The sequence below is a fragment of the Coffea arabica genome, chromosome 7c, assembly GCF_036785885.1.
Source record: "Coffea arabica cultivar ET-39 chromosome 7c, Coffea Arabica ET-39 HiFi, whole genome shotgun sequence".
In the NCBI taxonomy this organism is placed as follows: domain Eukaryota; kingdom Viridiplantae; phylum Streptophyta; class Magnoliopsida; order Gentianales; family Rubiaceae; genus Coffea; species Coffea arabica.
In genome coordinates this window covers 81,239-103,241 of record NC_092322.1, presented here as the reverse complement: position 1 = coordinate 103,241, position 22,003 = coordinate 81,239, and the positions used below count along the sequence as shown (strand labels likewise).

The 22,003-nt window shown below is 34.2% G+C and overlaps 2 protein-coding genes across 5 annotated transcripts; both read left to right on the top strand.

Moving 5' to 3' along the window:
• Positions 1-7,478: 7,478 nt before the first annotated feature.
• Positions 7,479-11,469, top strand: LOC113696959 (uncharacterized). Of its 3 annotated transcripts, none has more exons than XM_072056712.1 (10): positions 7,479-7,744; positions 7,845-7,994; positions 8,860-9,009; positions 9,295-9,354; positions 9,467-9,588; positions 10,082-10,208; positions 10,319-10,448; positions 10,652-10,731; positions 10,808-10,930; positions 11,061-11,469. In XM_072056712.1, exons 1-10 carry the CDS (start codon positions 7,556-7,558, stop codon positions 11,289-11,291), a joined length of 1,362 nt encoding a protein of 453 aa, XP_071912813.1. In that variant the 5' UTR covers positions 7,479-7,555; the 3' UTR covers positions 11,292-11,469. The 3 variants fall into 3 exon arrangements, with proteins under 3 accessions (XP_071912813.1, XP_071912812.1, XP_071912814.1); XM_072056711.1 differs by having other exon boundaries at positions 9,256-9,354; XM_072056713.1 differs by lacking the exon at positions 9,295-9,354.
• A 5,676-nt stretch (positions 11,470-17,145) lies between these two features.
• LOC113696960 (uncharacterized) lies at positions 17,146-21,153 on the top strand. 2 transcript variants are annotated; one of them, XM_072056666.1, is made up of 10 exons: positions 17,146-17,418; positions 17,518-17,667; positions 18,535-18,684; positions 18,891-19,028; positions 19,141-19,262; positions 19,756-19,882; positions 19,993-20,122; positions 20,254-20,405; positions 20,482-20,604; positions 20,733-21,153. In XM_072056666.1, exons 1-10 carry the CDS (start codon positions 17,230-17,232, stop codon positions 20,961-20,963), a joined length of 1,512 nt encoding a protein of 503 aa, XP_071912767.1. In that variant the 5' UTR covers positions 17,146-17,229; the 3' UTR covers positions 20,964-21,153. The 2 variants fall into 2 exon arrangements, with proteins under 2 accessions (XP_071912767.1, XP_027072139.1); XM_027216338.2 differs by having other exon boundaries at positions 17,147-17,418; positions 20,326-20,405.
• The last annotated feature ends 850 nt before the right edge of the window (positions 21,154-22,003 follow it).

Here is a 22,003-nt window from a genome sequence, read left to right as displayed (position 1 = left end):
TGTAATTTTATTTGCATAACGTGTAATTTTAGAACAAATTTTTGTGGGTTTCATACACGTTAAAAATGAAATACAAGAAGTGATCTGAATCGTATAATTGTTTTGGGTCAAATCCTGACAGTCTGTTCAGGGACGGTCCGTCTCGATAGTAATGCTTGATAATGGAAGCTAGACTGGCTCCCATTTTGAGTGACTGGACAACGGAAGGTAGAGCTTGTTTGGATTGGTATGTTTTAGAGTTTTTGTGAAAAAAAAAGATATATTATAATAATTTGAATTCGATATATATGAAATAAAAAAGTGATTGAAAAATGTGTTCACGAAAAAGATAAATATTTTTTTAAAAAGAAAATAACTTTCCAAACAAGATATCAAATATTTTTTTAATCAGTATGAAAAGTACCAACACCCAAGTTGCTCCAAACTTACTCCCTTGTTTTGAGTTTTCAAACTTTCAATTTCTTGCAACCCAATCTGCGGCGGGTGGCTCTGACCGCCTTCACCACATGCCTTGTAGCTCAATAATCTTTCTTTCGATGAGTTAATTATTAGGGTTAATTACATTTTGTCCTCCGAACTTGACCCTTTATAATACGTTGCTCCTCTAAACTTTAAATATATATGTTTTGCCCTCTTCATTCACTAGTCATCCAGCTAATTAAAATGTATATTCATAGCCCTTTCACCAACTTCAGTTGTTATATTCAACTAATCAATAGATTCAAGTTTCAATAACGATGATGAGATCTGTCCAAATACACCCAAAACCCAAAAAAAAATAAAAAAAATCAAATCTAACAACCAAATCTGAAATAAATTCTGATTAGACAACAAAACAAAGATAAAAACAGAAAATTCTCACTAGGAATTTCCCAGGAGAAACAAAAAATTCTCAGTAGAAATTCCCAGGAGAAACACAAAATACTCGATGATGAGTGATAAAATTGTTCAGAATTTGTGAGCCTCCCTTGTTAATTTTTTATTCCTAAAGTCAATATACGATCTACAACCTTCTTTCTCCTATGGTATCATTCATTATATTAGTGTTGTAACCATACCTTTACATTCTGATATATAGAGTATGTTTGTTTGTGTTGCAGGTCATTATGTTTCTATTAATATCAATGATATTGAGAGAAAAACCTGACGTGCTGATCAGTATATTACCTATTTTGAGGGATGACTTGAAGAAAAATGGTCAAAATAAGCTTCCAGCGTTCATATGGATGATTATGCAGGTAAATATATAAATGACAGATATATAATTTGCATTTCTTTTTCATTTCATAGTATTTTGTCAGCACAGCACCAAATGCAAAACAAAAGAAAAATAAAAAGAACTAAAATGAAAGGATGCTTTATTAGATAAAAGGATATTTGAGTCTTGATATTTTGAGCGTAAGCATTATTGTTGTCTTAGTTTTTCTTATCTCCATCGTACCCTTAGTAATTGATGATGATTGAACATTCATATTGTGCCCTTATTGTTTAATGATTATTAAAGTCACTATATCATATATGTTGGTTTAAAACTATTAATGAGAAGACAAAAGGTTAAATTGACAATTAAGTTCACTATATTTATTAACATATTGATGAAGAAAAAAATGCAAGAATGTTTCAAAAAATACTATCACAAAAATTCTACAAGTTTTGAAACTGATAAATATTTATTATATCCAAAATTTTAACTACAATTAACCTTTCACAATTGTGCTTATATTAATGCACATTTTCTCCCATCATCCTCACTTCTTAATGTCTTAAACTATGAAAAGCCATGACCAAAATATTGCTCGGAAAAGTTCTTCTCAAAATTGTCTGAAATTGTGATTTAAAAATTAGTCTTTTAAGAAATATGTTAGTGGGAAAGAAAGGACCATTGCTTTTTTTTTTTTTTTTTTTTAACATGGGAAGGCAATAGTCATTATAAAAACCAAAAATCAATCCCCATGATCAATCTAATAGAATGCTCCAATCTAAAACCGTCAATTAATTTTCACTATTGCTCAAACTCCTTAATGTGAAAATGGGCAATAAAATGGTGCTATTAATCATTAATTGATCCATTCATACCCCATAAAATGACTTAAATCAAGATTTGGTGAAGATTAAAGTTACAAAAAGATTTTTCAAGTTGCATTAGAAAGAAAGCTCAATTACAAAAAGGAAAACTATTGTTAGATTGGAATTGGAAATTGGTTCTTAAAGCAAATGAATACTTGGATATACTTGAAAGTGTTCCCAAAGAATGTTAAGGTATTATTTGGACTCCACCTCAAATTTTAATAGAAATATACAAGTTTAGCCCTAAAAGATTCTTATAAACTTTGCATTGATCTTCAATTGATTCTATTTAGAGTTGGAAGAAGAGATTAGGCTTATAAGATCTCTTTTGCAATAGCTAAAAATGAGCATGATATTTTTTCTAACTCTAATTTATGCACTGTTTTCATAAATTATAGAAAATTTCCTCTTCTTTCTACTGCAACTCCAGCAAAATGGACAATAACTTAGCTAAACTTCCATCTTCAAAGTTTTTATATGGTAGAATGTATGATAAGTGTTTAATTGTTTTTATAAATACATTTTGCTTAACTGCTAATTACTAAATTTTGTTAGTTATAGTTTCTTACAATGTATTATATTTACCATCAGTATCTAGTAAAGAAATTTAGTATATATAAAATGTATATCATCAAAAAATATATCCATGTGCAAAGCAGGTAGCATATTACTGGTAACTCTAAAGATGGAGAAGTAAATATTTAAAACAGTGAGGTCTATTTAATTTGTACAGCTTGTAATGTGCTGATGGTGTTTGTAGGCAAGACAAAGCTATCAGAAAAAGCAATCAACTTATTTGTCTTCAGTTTGGCTCAAAATCCTGTGTGTTATAAACGATGGGTAAGTCCCTTTCGGTATTATGCAATTTAGTTTTCATCGATTCAAGACTCATGATGATAATTATTCTTTGTTTTGAACAGGAAAGAATTTATGAACATAAGGTGGAAAAGAGTGTGCTTATCCTAGAAAGACTTGAGAAGCTATGGGTTCACCTAGGTTCTTATGACTATTTACGCGACACTCTCTGGAGTTTGATGCAAATGGTTGGTGATCTATTTCCCTTTTTCTTTGGCCATGTGGTTTGGTTGTCATTTAGAACATTATTAAGAATTTGAGGGCAAAATATTAGAATGGTTCTTTAGTTAAAAATTCAGAATAGACCTTAAAACTTTACCATACACTTCTTAGTCCCGTGAACTGTGAAGCTGGATTAGTGTGAACACAGAAAGCAAAAATAGTTCGTAAATTGTAGAGCAGTCCAATTATCATAGAATAAATTTATTGTCATCAAAATCTTTCCTAAAGTTGGCATGTTGCTGAATTCAATCCCATGCATTGGGTACTTGTCTGTAGTGGTAAAATAGTTCATAATTTAGAGTAGCAAGTGTTTGCGGTTTAATTGTATTAAGAGCTTCATAAAATTGACTCGTGAAACTGTTAGTTGAAGCCTTGACAGAGCATGGGCTTTGAACACAGGCGAAGGTTTTCCAAGGGTTTCAGACGAGATTCGAAGAGCTGGAAGTTTGGGAACAGCAAGTATTTGCCAGAGGGGAAAGTCATAAACTTGTTAGACTTGGGCTTTGTATTCCATTGTCATGCATATGCTGAGAAACAAAGTTCAAAATTCGCTAGAATTATGTCATTCCCTTGGTTCTCTAACTTATAGGCCATAAGCCTGTGGGCAAGACCAATAGCTTCCTGCATGACCTTGGAGATGAATAGCGCGCAGCTCCTCTACAAGGTTGCTCATTCATTGTCATAATTTGTATAGTTGTTCAGGAGGACTATCTTGGAGGGTTGTGCTAGCTGATTTAGGACTGGAAAAGTATAAACATGAAGGGTCTGTTTGGTTGAAAGTAAAATGTTTTCCTTGGGAAGTAATTTTCCATGAAAATCATTTCTCTTTCATCATTTTCAGGTGTTTGGTTAGTTTATTGAAAATATTTTCTTACTTCATTTTTCTGGTATTTGTTTAACTTTTAAAATATTTTCACTTTTATCTCTATCTTTACTTTTTACACATTATAACTACATGCTTCTTCTCATGCAAAATAAGAAAATTTATCTCATTGTTTAACTTTAAAAAATCTTGGAGAAATGTATATATGAATAAAAAATATCTCCTTAAACAATAAACAAATTGCTGGTTATTTAGTGTCAAATATCAATCACATGCAACGCTTATTGTGACATATATCTTGCACTCTCACTACTGAAAGTTTCTCTAGAAAAGAATATCCCTATTATACATAATTAATTACTAACATAGGATGAGCAGGATGAGGTTTTTTTTTTTTTATTTTGAATATACTAAGGGGAGGTTTGGGTTGGGTTGGGTGGTACAGGGGAGGGAGTGTAAGGAAGAGGTCTTGGGTTCGAGTCCTCCTGTTTACACTTAAAAAAAAAAATACTACAAGATGTTTTCAGTAAGTTTGGAACATACTACAGGCGGGATGCATGCATTTCGGAAAACAACTTCAGTAAGTTTGGAAGGGAAGTTGTTTTTCATAAGATGAGTGAAAATATTTTACATAGGAAAATGTTTTCAGTAACTTTTGTGCAACCAAACACGGGAAATTAGGAAAATATTTTCACCCGAAACAAACGGACCGAAATGTCTTTTTTATGCTTACATCTAAAGTACAAGGATATATAAGATAAAAGTGTTCGGACTGACGGTATTCTAGCTAGTAAATTAAGGACTCCTGTGATATTCAACATTCTATTAAATAAGTTGATGTTTTACTTGATACGAGGTTGCCAACATTCTGTTAGTATATTTTTCACAGAATGGGAAAGCATTGAATGGTGGGATGGATGTTAAGCGTCAAGCAATATTCAGTAAGGCAGACCAGCATTGCGAGGAGGTGTTAAGAATTGTGGCATCAGCTCTAAGGTGGCACCGTCGTATGGTAAAGATTCTCAAGTTTTGCGGTGTTGCATTCTTATTATGTTGCAACTGTTTTCCCCTGGACGAAATTGCTTCGAGGCCGTAGTCATGGATCAAGTCAAGAATATCAAAATTCTCAAGTGTCTGTCTTTTTTTTTCTTGAATTCCAAATTCTTCCTAGCTATGAGAGTGAGAATGCTGAAATTTTAAGCGTCCGAGAGCTGAATTTTTTCATGCTGTGTTGACCAACTATTGATCCCTTCGTTTGCTTGTGTCATTTTTGGCTTTACCAAGATGTTTTGCGAGGAGGAGAACATTGATTGAAGCTGCTAGTTTCTGAATTCATTATGATGTACCAAATCTGAGCATCCGTTGCTGCCCGCCCCCACTGAGGCTGCTAGCTCTGGTCGTCACATAATTATAGCAAGAATCCTATCATAACATTGGGCCTGTATCTCTGCTTCCTCTGGCTTTGCGGCAAGGTACGTTTTGTTGAGGAAGGTAGCGGCTAGTGGGTAGTGGTTATAGGGTTAATGGTGGTGGAAAATTGAGAGAGTGGCAGAGAGAGGAGGGATTCATTTTGGTGGAAGTTGATTGAGATATCCCACATGGATATTTTGGTCATTTAAATTGAAACCTATGATGTTCAGTCTTTGTTTTTTTTTTTTTTTTTTATGTCCACTCTTTGTTAAATAGTTGCCAATTTCCCTTTTATGAATCTGTTAAGAATTAGGAGCTGTTGGTAAAAAAATATTCAATTACAATCACTGTTCCTTTTTCCTCCTCTTTATCTTTAATTTTTTTTCCTCACTCTCTTCGTCTCTTAAAGTACTTTTTAAGATTTTTTATTTTTAAGTGTAAATATGAGATTCGTAAACATTGATTCAATACTAAAAAGTAATTAGAAGATAAGAAATATTTAGTACTATTAATAATCTCTACACTTGTATCAAATATAAGCATGTCATCTACATATAGGCTAATTATAACATATTGATCATTCACAATTTTAGTATATACACATTTATTCACTTCTACAGACGAAAAACCATCTTTTATCAATACTCGATCAAATTTCTTATACCACTATTTAGGAGCTTTTTTTAGGCCATAAAGAGATTTAATTAATTTACACACTTTATTTTCTAGTCCAGATACAATACGTCCTTCAGATTGAAACATATAAATTTCTTCTTCTAAATCGCCATTTAAAAAAGCTGTTTTGATATCCATTTGATGAACAACAAGTTTATGGATAGAAACTAAGGCAAATAAAACACGAATACAAGAAATTCTTGTTACTGGTACAAACGTGTCAAAATAGTCAATATTTTGTTTCTGAGAAAAATCTTTTGCTACTAAACGAGTCTTGTATTTTTCTATAAAACCATCAGAATTATATTTTCTTTTAAAAATTCATTTGTAACCAGTAGATTTTGCACCATGGGATAAGTCTACCAAAATCCACGTTTTATTTTTCAAAATAGAATCAATTTCAGATTTAATTGCTTATTTCCAAAACTTGCAATCAGAAGAATAAATTGCATCAAAATACGTTAAAGGATCATTGTCAACAAGAAAGGTTTGAAAATCATTCCCATAGGAAAATTCTTTTCTTGGCCTTTTACTCATTCTCAACCCCTCATTAGAGGTTGTCTCCTTATTTTTTTCAACAAGTGCATGAGAAATTTTATTTGACAGTGAAAAAATATGTTCAAAAAATTCAGCATTTTTTGTCTCAATAGTTGTATTACAATCAAGTATCTCACTTCTCAAAAACAAAGAAGAAGAAATACTTGTTTTCAGAAGAGGTAATAAAATTGTCAAAAACCTCGGGGTAGGTTTCTGAATTTATCCCTTCTTTCTATCTCGGGTGACACAGCCAATGATAAAATTATAGGAGTAGAGTACATTAGAAAGGATAATTTTGAAAACCTTTTCCTCGGAATTTTGACGATTTCATCTAGTACCACTAGCATTCTCAATGTTCTTACCTCCCTTATTTTGCATTTTAATGTTACAAGTCAGCCCCTATAAGCAAAATCAACATTAAAATGTATATTAAAGAATAACTATTTTAAAATAAGAAAAGAAGTAACTATTTTAAAACCAAAAAAGAATAAATATTTTAATTTTCAAATTATCCCTGCATTGCCATCAACAAATTAGAATATTAGTCTTAAAAAGGCTTGAAAATGTAAAAGAAAAGTGGAATAAAGAAATCACTATCTATATCTATATAAATTTGAGAAGGTATTTTGAGAAACAACCCTCACACACACCTCCTAATTCCTACAATTTCAGGCTGCATTTTAAGTTTAAAATTAGTTTTGGCATGGGTTAATCACACTTCGCCAAAATTAAGAATGATCCATTTATGTCCTCCACAAAATTAAAACCCACCAAAGTAGTACTAAGTCCAAATTTACTGTAGGCCAAAAAGGGGTAACTGGAAGTTGGAGTACCAGAATTGCCCCCACCCAGTATACGCAATTAGTCCTGCTCAAAACACAGGAACCAAATTGCGCGGGTCAAAAAACTTAAAATAATAAAATAAAAAATAAAAAAAAGAAGAAGAAAGAATAAGCCCTAGGTGAGATGGATTCCCTATCATTTGAGGAGGCGGAGAAGAAGAAGAAAAAGAAGAAGAAGAAGAAGAAGGAGAGAAAGAATAGGAAGAACCAGCAGCAGCAGCAGCTTGAGAACGAGGGGAGAGCCATGGCGACGATGGAGACAAATGGGAGTGCGGAAGGAGCCGAATTGGCGTCTTTTCTTTCCTTCGCTTTGGTCAGATTTTATTATCATCTATATTGTCCGAGTATTGTTCTTACGGCTTAGGGGTTTGTTCCTTTTCTTAATTTTTTCCCCTTCGTCCCAAATACTGCAGGCATCTAATGAATCCCAACAATTACAAGAAGACACTGGGCTAATCAAATTCACAAATCACTTGGAAGGGGTATTTTCAGCTGTGCGGCGCCCACCTCAAACACCTTGGCTGAAACTATTCAATGAGTTGGCGGCAGATACAATTGATCGAGTAAGTTGGTTTGTTTTTGCTTTCTTCGTCGTTCGTCTTGTGTTGTTGATTTTTATTTTTTTTTCATTTTTGGCTTGTACTGAGACGTTTGAATGATATGATGTTAGAAGGATACTGATATTAAGTTTTGTGTCTGCATTCTACTTAACATCTGATAAGGTCAGAAAGGACTTAGCAATATAGATACCATTTCTGTTCAGCTTTTCATGCATATTGACTGAACGCTGTTAAAAATTTTCTCTTTGCATTTTCTTTAGTATGCTTTTACTCTACTGTAGGTGATATCCAAAGCTTCTTGTGTTTAGTTGCATCACTTCTTCTGAAAATGTTGTCCTTAGGTCTCACTTTAGCAGGATAGTTTTGATAGTTGGATCTGCAGAAGGAAAGTTTTTCTTAGCCGAATACACTGCATTTTGGGTACTTACAAACAGCCTGCGTATTTACATCTTGTAATAGGTCCCTTAGGCATTGAGATAATAGTAGAATGGATTATGAAATTGAAACATCGCTTAGAGAAGTCCTAGAAAACTTTGTACTACCACTATGTATGATATTGGCCCTCTTATAAGTTACTCAGGTTCATTGATTTTTGTCTATCAAACAACAAATAGGGTCAAAGGTTGTTTAAAACATCAATGACGTTGTTAGAAAAGCAGTCTTTGCCCTTTTTATTCAGAACTTCAAATATTTTTCTTCCTTGTTTGATGCAGTCCAGATTTGTGGAATTTGACATATATAAAGTCGAGATCATTTCTTAGCCTCCCCCCATTTCCCCATGTGATGCAAGGCAAATCTGACCTCGTTTCTTGGTGTGTAAAATAGTGTTATTCGTGAGCTTAGAAAAGTCTGTATTTTCACTTGACAGAATATTCCTCATGAGGTACGTCAGCTAGCAGTTAGCTGGATCCAGCACAGATCTAATGAGGCACTCAAGGCAACTGTTTTACGAGCGTTAGACTGCATTGTTGCTGGCTTGGAAGGTCAAAAAGCTGGTTCCGGTGGCTCAAATTGTCAGGTATATATCCAATCCTTCGTTTGGCTTTTTATGTGATTTGTATCGCTGATTCAATCTTATTAACCAGCTTGAAAAATGTCTTGTAATTTTACTTATCTCCACTGTAATCTCATAATTCTTACATGTATGACCGGTGTTGTATCTACAATTGCAATATGATATTGACAATGTTTACTTGTTCTTTCCTGACATTATATTGTGTCGCGGGTCGTTATGTTCCTAGTAGTATCGCTGATATTGCAACAGAAACCGGATGTTCTGGTTTCTATATTGTCAATTTGGAAGGATAATTCAAGGTACCACGGTGAAAGTAAGCTTCCAGTGTTTGTGTGGATGACTATGCAGGTAAAATAGATGACAATTCCTAAGTTGTTTCCAACTAAATGTTTACATAAATGATATGCTTTGTCATATGTTGTTTTGACTATGCATTTGATACCAAAGGTTCTTTGTGCAGGCAGCCCGAGGAGATCTTACGCTGGGGTTGTACATATGGGCGCGGGAGATGCTGCCCCTCTTGGGTATGAAATCAAATCCAAGTCCAGAGACCAAGGAATTGGTTTTACAAGTGGTGGAAAGGTACGTTAAATGTAATTTATGGTTTTGCGTAATTCTTTTGTAAGGAGTGCAAAAGACTTGCTAATATTTTTTGGGATGATATGGGAAGCGTCGCTTGAGGTTTCTATCAATCTCACTTAGCACCCTAGAGAAGCATTTTGAGGTACGGTGTTGCAAAAGGAGGGATGCGGAATGAGCCTTTTTTTCTTTTTTAGGGGAGGATGTGGGGGGAGCACCATTTCTGTACAGGTGATTACTTCACAGAAGAGGCAGAGTGCTTAAAACTTCTAGCTGATGAGTTTGATGCCTACATCTAAACTCTCACTCTCTTAATACTCTTTCCGGTGTTCTTAAAATGCTAGTGCTAAACATCAAGGCTAGTGTACATTCAGATTATGCTATTGCTAAATATCAAGACTAATAGATGACCACTAATTTTAGCCTGTAGTGTAGTGCATTTTTGGAGCCATTTCTAATACAACATTTGCTCTTGTTTTTTTGTTCTCCTTTGTAGTATTTTGTCAGTGCCAAACGCAAAACAAGTTTTGGTGAGTGGTTATGTGAGAAAAGGGGAGCGTTTACTTCCTGCTTCGGCATTGGAGTTATTGCTACATCTGGCATTCCCTTCAGCTCCAGTTGAGGTAGAAGTCAAGAAAACATGACTGATTTCTTCCTTTTAAGCTACAGCACTTGATATTAGGACTATGGAAGGATGCATGTTAAACAGTTTCTGTCTTGGTATTTTATAAAGGAAACTGATAGATTTGAGACAATCTATCCCACCCTGCGATGTGTAGCTATTGCTGGTGTAAATGGGAGTGACTCAAGAAAGCAGCTTGCTATTCAAATTCAAGATCTTGCTTGGCGCGCTATTGGAGGAGGTAACCGTCGTGTAAAATAATGCTTCATGGTTGTCGAAGATGTATCATAGGAAAGTAATGGTTGCATTTGCATGTGATTTCTGGTTATGGTGATAAATTTTAGAATCTTATTAACTTTATTGCTTTTCTAGCTGTTTGTGGGGGTGGTTTTAAGTTTGAGGGAAACTGCTGTTTTCATACAATGCAAGACTTTGATTTTGCAGGCAATGCAAAGCTTTCTGACAAAGCAACCGGCTTATTTGTCCTATCTTTGTATCACAATCCTGAGTGTTATAAAAGATGGGTAAACTCTTTTTTGTCTAACGCACTTCTTCTTTCTTAGTCATTCGTGGGAATTCATAGTTCTTTGGTTTGAACAGGATAGGGTTTATGAAGATGATGTGGACAAAAGTGTTGCTATCCTGAGAAAACTGAAGAAGCTGTGGGTATATTTAGCTCCGTATGAGGACTTAGTTGACACTCTCAAGAGATTTAGGCAAAAGGTAGGTGATCAATTTCTCTTGTTGTTGCATGTTTTTGGGTTGGCATATTTTTTTTTTATGTTTTACTTCATTTCAGGTTGCAAAAGTTCTTTGTTATATGTCTTTAATTTGACAATTATATCCTTTACAGAATGAGAAAGTGGTGTTGAGTGGTGGGAAGGGCGGAGCTCGTCGTCAAGCGATGTTCATTGAGGCAGATGAGCATTGCAAGGAGCTATTGAGAATGGTATCTCCTGGGTGGCGCCTTCAGGCTGTAGATATTCTTAAGTCCTTTGTATGGTACGGTTGCACTATTTTTTTCATAATATTATGTTGCAAATCGTTGCCGCTGGATGAGGTTGCTTGGAAGATGAAGTCTTAGATCAAGTGGAGGGCGTCCATGTGCAGTTGTCAATGATGTTGATTAAATTATTTAGTTAGTGAAAACTGCAACAATTCTCTTTTCTTTTTCATTATGCTTTTGCCTTTTGTTAAGATGTTGTATCCGGAGATCCATCTCGAGGGTTATGTATATGAAATGACACCCACATCATTGACAACTGGTTTTTGTACTTGCTCTTTTTCTACAGCTTCTGCAGGAAAGGACGAGTATGATACCCTCTCGTGCGTACATGTTTAATACTATACGGGTCCAAATGCTTCTAACCTTAGACAACCAAAAATAATTCTTGAATCCATTTTGATTTGATTGACCACGACGCTTACAACTCACAGGAGTTTTGCATGAGCCAATTTCAATTAATTCATTTCTGAGGCCATAAAGGCACTCTCGTGTGATTGTTGCGGGTGGAACAAGTTAGGATCGGGACTTAGAAGATGAAAAAACGAAAGGGCTGGCAACAAGATAGCCTTGTGGGTATGGGGTCGTGGTCCAACTCCAGAAGAAAGAACTGGCCAAGAAATTCGAGACTCTTGCATGCAAGATCTTGGTAAAAGCCGAAAGGCAACAAAAGCCTTTATTACAAGATTCTTTTGCGAGAAATTAATCAAACCAGTGAAAAGTGCTTGTATGAAGAATATGTTGTAGGATTTTGTGCTGCTGGTATCAAACCTCACAAAGGTTCCTGGAGCAAGCAGAATATGTTGCCTTTGGGTTAAGGAAAGGAAACATGGCATTTAAAGGTTTGTTAGAACGAACTAGACTTCATTGCCATACCAATGTGACTTGAATATGCGCCCACCAACGCGTGTTTGCAGGCTGGAGAAAGAAAAATTCTCCATTACTGACGACCGTTTCTGGCAATTTCACTGGCCTTCCTGAGGTTTATGAAATTACACTTACCTCCCTTTGTGAAAGTGTGGGTTCAATTATTTACATTATATGGGAAAAAATTACTCATATATTCCAAAACATTATGTCTTATAGAAGCTAATATCTAATGATTGAGTAATTAGAGCACTAATTAATTATGAATAATTAATTAACGAAAATAACGGTTGAGAATTTCTTTAATGATGACCAGTGGCTTGCAATTAGAATATTGATTTCGAAAACGCTTGAAAATGTAAAGAGAGGGGGAGGGGGGGAGGAATAAGGCTAATTCCTTAGATTATCGATTGAAAAAAAATTACACAAATATTGATCTGACAGAAAAATCTTTTACAACTGTGCCTATCGTGAGCACTTAGTAAGCACAACAGGCTAGGAAATTTTTTTTTTAAAACAAAAAATTGACCCTTTTTTTCCCCTCAGACCATTGGAGAGGGTTTTAGGTTTTCTGTCGGAAATAGGTGTTTTTGTGGACGGAAAGGAAAAGGAAGGAAAAAGAAAATGCAAAATTCAAAATTCAAAAATTCTTTCTATTCAAAATCATAAGAATCATAGCGAATTTAATGTTGAGAGGGATGGCTGGTCTGTTTTACTGAATCTTATATACATTTAGAAGGGGTAATTACGGGATAAAAATTTCATCTCTCTCCTTAAAATACTTTCTTAATATTACCTTTTCTGATTTGGGCTAATTTTGTTACAAAAACATTAACCATATGGGAGGTTTGTGTAATTTTACAAATCTCAAGAGAAGCTAGCGAAATTGTCAGAAATCTCATGGCAGGTTTCTGAGATTATCCCTACTGACATATGCTAACTCGAAGAATATTCAACTTATAGGTGGAGTAAAATCTTACGGTTCCATCTGCTAATTTGATTTACTTTTCATGTTTATTGGATTTTGTAACAAGGTAATTACACCAAAAGTAAACGAATCATGCTTCCGAAATAGTATGTGGCTCGTTTTTACTTCTCCATACACGACTTTTTGATCGCGTCAAAATTTGAAAGGACAACGCTATGATGAAAAGTTCGTTCTAGGGATAATTTTAGAAAACTCTCCTGAGGTTTCTAACAATTTCACTAGTCTTCCCTAAAATTTGTAAAATTTTTCAGACCTCTCCTGAGGTTAAGGTTTTGATAACAAAATTAATTCAATTAGAAAAAATAATATTAAAAAAGTACTTTAAAGAGAGAGAGATGAAACTTTTATTTCATAAATACCTCTCATGCATGTATATAAGTTGTATTAATAAGAGAATAAAAATAATTAAAAGTTAAAAACGATTAATACATATATTTCACCATTCAGAAAGTTCATATTTAATAAATTAGATATCACAAATAAGTAACAAAACTATACTAATGATCACAAGATTCAACAAAACAAATGAATAATCTCTTTTAACATGATGTTTGCTATGATTCTAGTGATTTTGAACAGAAATTTTTTTAATTTTGCCATTCTTTTTTCTCCTTTCTCATTTATTTCCACGAAATTACTTTACAACTGTCGCAACTTTAAGAGTTTCAAATAAAATATCCTTATGAACAACCTTTTTTTGCCTTGTTTTTTTCTCTTCTACCAAAGCACTTCTTTTCACATTATGTACAACGGATTTCTGGTCTTGTCAAATTTTATCAATCACAAAATAGCATCATTAGATATATCAGTTAGTGTTATTTTGTAATTACAAGTCAACGTTCATCATCAAAAAAAATTTTAACAGTTATCGCAGACAATTAGTTATTAACAGTTAATCAGTATTCCAATTACTTATTCGTTCGATATTAGTAAAGGAGAAGGGACGGAAGCGAAAAGCAAAATTCGAAAATTTTTTCTATTTAAGATCACAAGAATCATAACAAACATCATGGCGGAAAAGATGACTAGTCTGTTTTGCTAAATTTTGTGATCATTTGTGTAATTTTGTCTTTTTTGTGTTGTTTAATTTATTAAATATGAATGTTTTGAATAGTAAAGTGTGTGTATTAATTATTTCTAACCTTTAATAATTTTCCTTTTTTTACTAATACAACTTGTGCATATGCATAAAGGGTATTTATAAAACAAAAGTTTCATTTTTTCTTTAAAATATGTTTTAAATGTTATTTTTTTCTAATTGGACTAATTTTGTTATTAAAACCTTAATCTCAGTGGAGGTTAATGTAATTTTGCAAATTTCAAAAGAGATAGTAAAATTGTCAGAAACCTGGGGGTAGTTTTCTGAATTTATCCCTTCTTTCTATCTCAGGTGACACAGCCAATGATAAAATTATCGGAGTAGAGCACATTAGAAAGGATAATTTTGAAAACCTTTTCCTCGGAATTTTGACGATTTCATCTAGTACCACTAGCATTCTCAATGTTCTTACCTCCCTTATTTTGCATTTTAATGTTACAAGTCAGCCCCTATAAGCAAAATCAACATTAAAATGTATATTAAAGAATAACTATTTTAAAACAAGAAAAGAAGTAACTATTTTAAAACCAAAAAAGAATAAATATTTTAATTTTCAAATCATCCCTGCATTGCCATCAATAAATTAGAATATTAGTCTGAAATGGCTTGAAAAAGAAAAAGAAAAGTGGAATAAAGAAATCAATGTCTATATCTATATAAATTTGAGAAAGGATTTGAGAAACAAGCCACACACACACCTCCAAATTCCTAAATCTTTTTTTTCTCTAGAATTTTACGTTTAATTGAGCCTATAAAATATAGTTCTCCTAGCTCCCGCATTTACTCTTCACATTTGAAATGGTTAGTTATTTTTTAAAATCATTTCATTTCAAAATTTTAGTTGCTGTGGATGTGCATGTCTTCTTTTACAATTGAAATATGATTTTAACTCATTAGCATACATGTTTCGTACCATTTAATTTGATTAGTGCGCATGTTCTGCTACTAATTTAATTTGATTAATTTCAACTCATCACGTTTCTCGATATGCCATTCGTTACTTACCATTTTACTCCAATTAAGACTTCTACGACGTTCAAAAAAAAATTTTAAGACTTCTACACAAGACCATAATAAGAGATAATAAATATAACATGCTTTCATGCCTTTTTTACTTTAAATAAGTAAGAAGTGACGCCACTTATATAGGAATTTTGTTTGAAGTTTATTATTGGAAGGATAAATAAAGAGAAAACATCACCAAACCTACTAAAAGTTAAAAAATAAATAACAATAATTTATCCTTTAACTTAATAATCCTAACTAAAAGGGCAAAATTATATATACAACAAAATGGAAATAATATTCACTAGTCATGGATTTAAAAAATCAAGAATGGCACCATTCATGAAACCTAAATTATGAAATCACTAAATAAAAAATAAACTACAACTAGTCTTTTAACATGGAAATTTCTATTTGAACTATTCATTTTTGATGAATAATAATAATACTAATAACAACATCAGTTCTACCAAAATTTTAGAAAGAAATAACATTACAGTTTAAAAGAAAGATATAGAACATTTGACCCTAAACTATTAAACTACTTAATTTGCATCTATCTGATTCAAATTTGACCATGATTCAAAATTAAACTACCCAAATGCTAAGGGTAGCTTTGGTTATCATTGATTATCTTATGCAGTCTTATGATTGTTGCCTTCATATGTAAATATGTAATAGCTATGCTTTGTGTGCGTACACACACAGCATAAATAAATAAATAAATATATATATATTGTAGTACTTGGGGGTATTATAAGACATTAATAGTTTTTCATTTGCATTTTTAGACACCAATAATTGCAATAATTGTAATCAATTTGTATTTTATATGATTTTCATATTATGGTATGTAAAGTTAAATATATTTGGTAGGAGGGATAGGAAGCTAAAAGTGGGGGGAAGGGAATGGTGAGAAATTAAAAAGTAGCGGGAAAGGTTGAAAATGAAATATAAGTTATAAGAATGGGTGGAGAACGGGGAGAGGAAGAAAGGACATTACAGGGGTATTACAGAGATAACAAAAAAATAATAGGGAAGTGGCACTATGGTAGAAGGTACAAAAAGATCGTACAAGGCAATTGATAGCCAACTGATAGGTAAGAATGTGGGAAAGGATGATGGTTTTTAACAATTTTGAACACTTTAAAAGCACATATTTACAAAGATTTTTTTTTTTGAAATCTACATTAAATTTTATGAAAATTACTAATTTTAATTTTAGGGGCACAATATAAGAGAAATTTTTTTTTTTTCAAAAAATCAAAAAATAAGTTGGTTATAATTTATAGTTTTATATTATAAGTTTTGATATATGGGTATAACATGATATCATTCGTCAGATATTCATAAATATATATATATTTTTTAGAAATTTTTCTCACCTTACCACCCAATCTAACCCTCTCCTTAAATGGGTTAACAATTCCTCTACCATTTAAATCAATACAGATTAGATTATTTAATTCAAATTGTTTTCAGCTATTGACAGACAATAAGTAAGCAAGTTTTGGCTCCAACTTATTTAGGATATTAAAATTAAAAGAGTTTGCTTTGTGCTCATAAATTAAATTTTTTTCAACACGTTAAGCATACACTTCTTTGAAATTATTAGTCACATATATATATATATATATAATATTATTTTGATTTGAAATATAAACCCGTGCATAGCTCAGGACAAAATGCTAGTTGAATAGTTACTTCTAACGGATCATGCGACTCACCTTATCAATATTGATGAAATCAACTTTTCTACAATTTCAGGCTGCATTTTAAGTTTAAAATTAGTTTTGGCATGGGTTAATCACACTTCGCCAAAATTAAGAATGATCCATTTATGTCCTCCACAAAATTAAAACCCACCAAAGTAGTACTAAGTCCAAATTTACTGTAGGCCAAAAAGGGGTAACTGGAAGTTGGAGTACCAACATTGCCCCCACCCAGTATACGCAATTAGTCCTGCTCAAAACACAGGAACCAAATTGCGTGGGTCAAAAAACTTAAAATAATAAAATAAAAAATAAAAAAAGAAGAAGAAAGAATAAGCCCTAGGTGAGATGGATTCCCTATCATTTGAGGAGGCGGAGAAGAAGAAGAAGAAGAAGAAGAAGAAGAAGAAGGAGAGAAAGAATAGGAAGAACCAGCAGCAGCAGCAGCTTGAGAACGAGGGGAGAGCCATGGCGACGATGGAGACAAATGGGAGTGCGGAAGGAGCCGAATTGGCGTCTTTTCTTTCCTTCGCTTTGGTCAGATTTTATTATCATCTATATTGTCCGAGTATTGTTCTTACGGCTTAGGGGTTTGTTCCTTTTCTTAATTTTTCCCCTTCGTCCCAAATACTGCAGGCATCTAATGAATCCCAACAATTACAAGAAGACACTGGGCTAATCAAATTCACAAATCACTTGGAAGGGGTATTTTCAGCTGTGCGGCGCCCACCTCAAACACCTTGGCTGAAACTATTCAATGAGTTGGCGGCAGATACAATTGATCGAGTAAGTTGGTTTGTTTTTGCTTTCTTCGTCGTTCGTCTTGTGTTGTTGATTTTTTTTTTTTTTTTTCATTTTTGGCTTGTACTGAGACGTTTGAATGATATGATGTTAGAAGGATACTGATATTAAGTTTTGTGTCTGCATTCTACTTAACATCTGATAAGGTCAGAAAGGACTTAGCAATATAGATACCATTTCTGTTCAGCTTTTCATGCATATTGACTGAACGCTGTTAAAAATTTTCTCTTTGCATTTTCTTTAGTATGCTTTTACTCTACTGTAGGTGATATCCAAAGCTTCTTGTGTTTAGTTGCATCACTTCTTCTGAAAATGTTGTCCTTAGGTCTCACTTTAGCAGGATAGTTTTGATAGTTGGATCTGCAGAAGGAAAGTTTTTCTTAGCCGAATACACTGCATTTTGGGTACTTACAAACAGCCTGCGTATTTACATCTTGTAATAGGTCCCTTAGGCATTGAGATAATAGTAGAATGGATTATGAAATTGAAACATCGCTTAGAGAAGTCCTAGAAAACTTTGTACTACCACTATGTATGATATTGGCCCTCTTATAAGTTACTCAGGTTCATTGATTTTTGTCTATCAAACAACAAATAGGGTCAAAGGTTGTTTAAAACATCAATGACGTTGTTAGAAAAGCAGTCTTTGCCCTTTTTATTCAGAACTTCAAATATTTTTCTTCCTTGTTTGATGCAGTCCAGATTTGTGGAATTTGACATATATAAAGTCGAGATCATTTCTTAGCCTCCCCCCATTTCCCCATGTGATGCAAGGCAAATCTGACCTCGTTTCTTGGTGTGTAAAATAGTGTTATTCGTGAGCTTAGAAAAGTCTGTATTTTCACTTGACAGAATATTCCTCATGAGGTACGTCAGCTAGCAGTTAGCTGGATCCAGCACAGATCTAATGAGGCACTCAAGGCAACTGTTTTACAAGCGTTAGACTGCATTGTTGCTGCCTTGGAAGGTCAAAAAGCTGGTTCCGGTGGCTCAAATTGTCAGGTATATATCCAATCCTTCGTTTGGCTTTTTATGTGATTTGTATCGCTGTTTCAATCTTATTAACCAGCTTGAAAAATGTCTTGTAATTTACTTATCTCCACTGTAATCTCATAATTCTTACATGTATGACCGGTGTTGTATCTACAATTGCAATATGATATTGACAATGTTTACTTGTTCTTTCCTGACATTATATTGTGTCGCAGGTCGTTATGTTCCTAGTAGTATCGCTGATATTGCAACAGAAACCGGATGTTCTGGTTTCTATATTGTCAATTTGGAAGGATAATTCAAGGTACCACGGTGAAAGTAAGCTTCCAGTGTTTGTGTGGATGACTATGCAGGTAAAATAGATGACAATGCCTAAGTTGTTTCCAACTAAATGTTTACATAAATGATATGCTTTGTCATATGTTGTTTTGACTATGCATTTGATGCCAAAGGTTCTTTGTGCAGGCAGCCCGAGGAGATCTTACGCTGGGGTTGTACATATGGGTGCGGGAGATGCTGCCCCTCTTGGGTATGAAATCAAATCCAAGTCCAGAGACCAAGGAATTGGTTTTACAAGTGGTGGAAAGGTACGTTAAATGTAATTTATGGTTTTGTGTAATTCTTTTGTAAGGAGTGCAAAAGACTTGCTAATATTTTTTGGGATGATATGGGAAGCGTCGCTTGAGGTTTCTATCAATCTCACTTAGCACCCTAGAGAAGCATTTTGAGGTACGGTGTTGCAAAAGGAGGGATGCGGAATGAGCCTTTTTTTCTTTTTTAGGGGAGGATGTGGGGGGAGCACCATTTCTGTACAGGTGATTATTTCACAGAAGAGGCAGAGTGCTTAAAGCTTCTAGCTGATGAGTTTGATGCCTACATCTAAACTCTCACTCTCTTAATACTCTTTCTGGTGTTCTTAAAATGCTAGTGCTAAACATCAAGGCTAGTGCACATTCAGATTATGCTATTGCTAAATATCAAGACTAATAGATGACCACTAATTTTAGCCTGTAGTGTAGTGCATTTTTGGAGCCATTTCTAATACAACATTTGCTCTTGTTTTTTTGTTCTCCTTTGTAGTATTTTGTCAGTCCCAAACGCAGAACAAGTTTTGGTGAGTGGTCATGTGAGAAAAGGGGAGCGTTTACTTCCTGCTTCGGCATTGGAGTTATTGCTACATCTGGCATTCCCTTCAGCTCCAGTTGAGGTAGAAGTCAAGAAAACATGACTGATTTCTTCCTTTTAAGCTACAGCACTTGATATTAGGACTATGGAAGGATGCATGTTAAACAGTTTCTGTCTTGGTATTTTATAAAGGAAACTGATAGATTTGAGACAATCTATCCCACCCTGCGATGTGTAGCTGTTGCTGGTGTAAATGGGAGTGACTCAAGAAAGCAGCTTGCTATTCAAATTCAAGATCTTGCTTGGCGCGCTATTGGAGGAGGTAACCGTCGTGTAAAATAATGCTTCATGGTTGTCGAAGATGTATCATAGGAAAGTAATGGTTGCATTTGCATGTGATTTCTGGTTATGGTGATAAATTTTAGAATCTTATTAACTTTATTGCTTTTCTAGCTGTTTGTGGGGGTGGTTTTAAGTTTGAGGGAAACTGCTGTTTTCGTACAATGCAAGACTTTGATTTTGCAGGCAATGCAAAGCTTTCTGACAAAGCAACCGGCTTATTTGTCCTTTCTTTGGTTTTCAATCCTGAGTGTTATAAAAGATGGGTAAACTCTTTTTTGTCTAACGCACTTCTTCTTTCTTAGTGATTCGTGGGAATTCATAGTTCTTTGGTTTGAACAGGATAGGGTTTATGAAGATGATGTGGACAAAAGTGTTGCTATCCTGAGAAAACTGAAGAAGCTGTGGGTACATTTAGATTCTTATGAGGACTTAGTTGACACTCTCAAGAGATTTAGGCAAAAGGTAGGTGATCAATTTCTCTTGTTGTTGCATGTTTTTGGGTTGGCATATTTTTTTTATGTTTTACTTCATTTCAGGTTGCAAAAGTTCTTTGTTATATGTCTTTAATTTGACAATTATATCCTTTACAGAATGAGAAAGTAGTGTTGAGTGGTGGGAAGGGCGGAGCTCGTCGTCAAGCGATGTTCATTGAGGCAGATGAGCATTGCAAGGGGCTATTGAGAATGGTATCTCCTGGGTGGCGCCTTCAGGCTGTAGATATTCTCAAGTCCTTTGTATGGTACGGTTGCACTATTTTTTTCATAATATTATGTTGCAAATCGTTGCCGCTGGATGAGGTTGCTTGGAAGATGAAGTCTTAGATCAAGTGGAGGGCGTCCATGTGCAGTTGTCAATGATGTTGATTAAATTATTTAGTTAGTGAAAACTGCAACAATTCTCTTTTCTTTTTCATTATGCTTTTGCCTTTTGTTAAGATGATGTATCCGGAGATCCATCTCGAGGGTTATGTATATGAAATGACACCCACATCATTGACAACTGGTTTTTGTACTTGCTCTTTTTCTACAGCTTCTGCAGGAAAGGACGAGTATGATACCCTCTCGTGCGTACATGTTTAATACTATACGGGTCCAAATGCTTCTAACCTTAGACAACCAAAAATAATTCTTGAATCCATTTTGATTTGATTGACCACGACGCTTACAACTCACAGGAGTTTTGCATGAGCCAATTTCAATTAATTCATTTCTGAGGCCATAAAGGCACTCTCGTGTGATTGTTGCGGGTGGAACAAGTTAGGATCGGGACTTAGAAGATGAAAAAACGAAAGGGCTGGCAACAAGATAGCCTTGTGGGTATGGGGTCCTGGTCCAACTCCAGAAGAAAGAACTGGCCAAGAAATTCGAGACTCTTGCATGCAAGATCTTGGTAAAAGCCGAAAGGCAACAAAAGCCTTTATTACAAGATTCTTTTGCGAGAAATTAATCAAACCAGTGAAAAGTGCTTGTATGAAGAATATGTTGTAGGATTTTGTGCTGCTGGTATCAAACCTCACAAAGGTTCCTGGAGCAAGCAGAATATGTTGCCTTTGGGCTAAGGAAAGGAAACATGGCATTTAAAGGTTTGTTAGAACGAACTAGACTTCATTGCCATGCCAGTGTGACTTGAATATGCGCCCACCAACGCGTGTTTGCAGGCTGGAGAAAGAAAAATTCTCCATTACTGACATGGGACGGTTTCTGGCAATTTCACTGGCCTTCCTGAGGTTTATGAAATTACACTTACCTCCCTTTGTGAAAGTGTGGGTTCAATTATTTACATTATATGGGAAAAAATTACTCATATATTCCAAAACATTATGCCTTATAGAAGCTAATATCTAATGATTGAGTAATTAGAG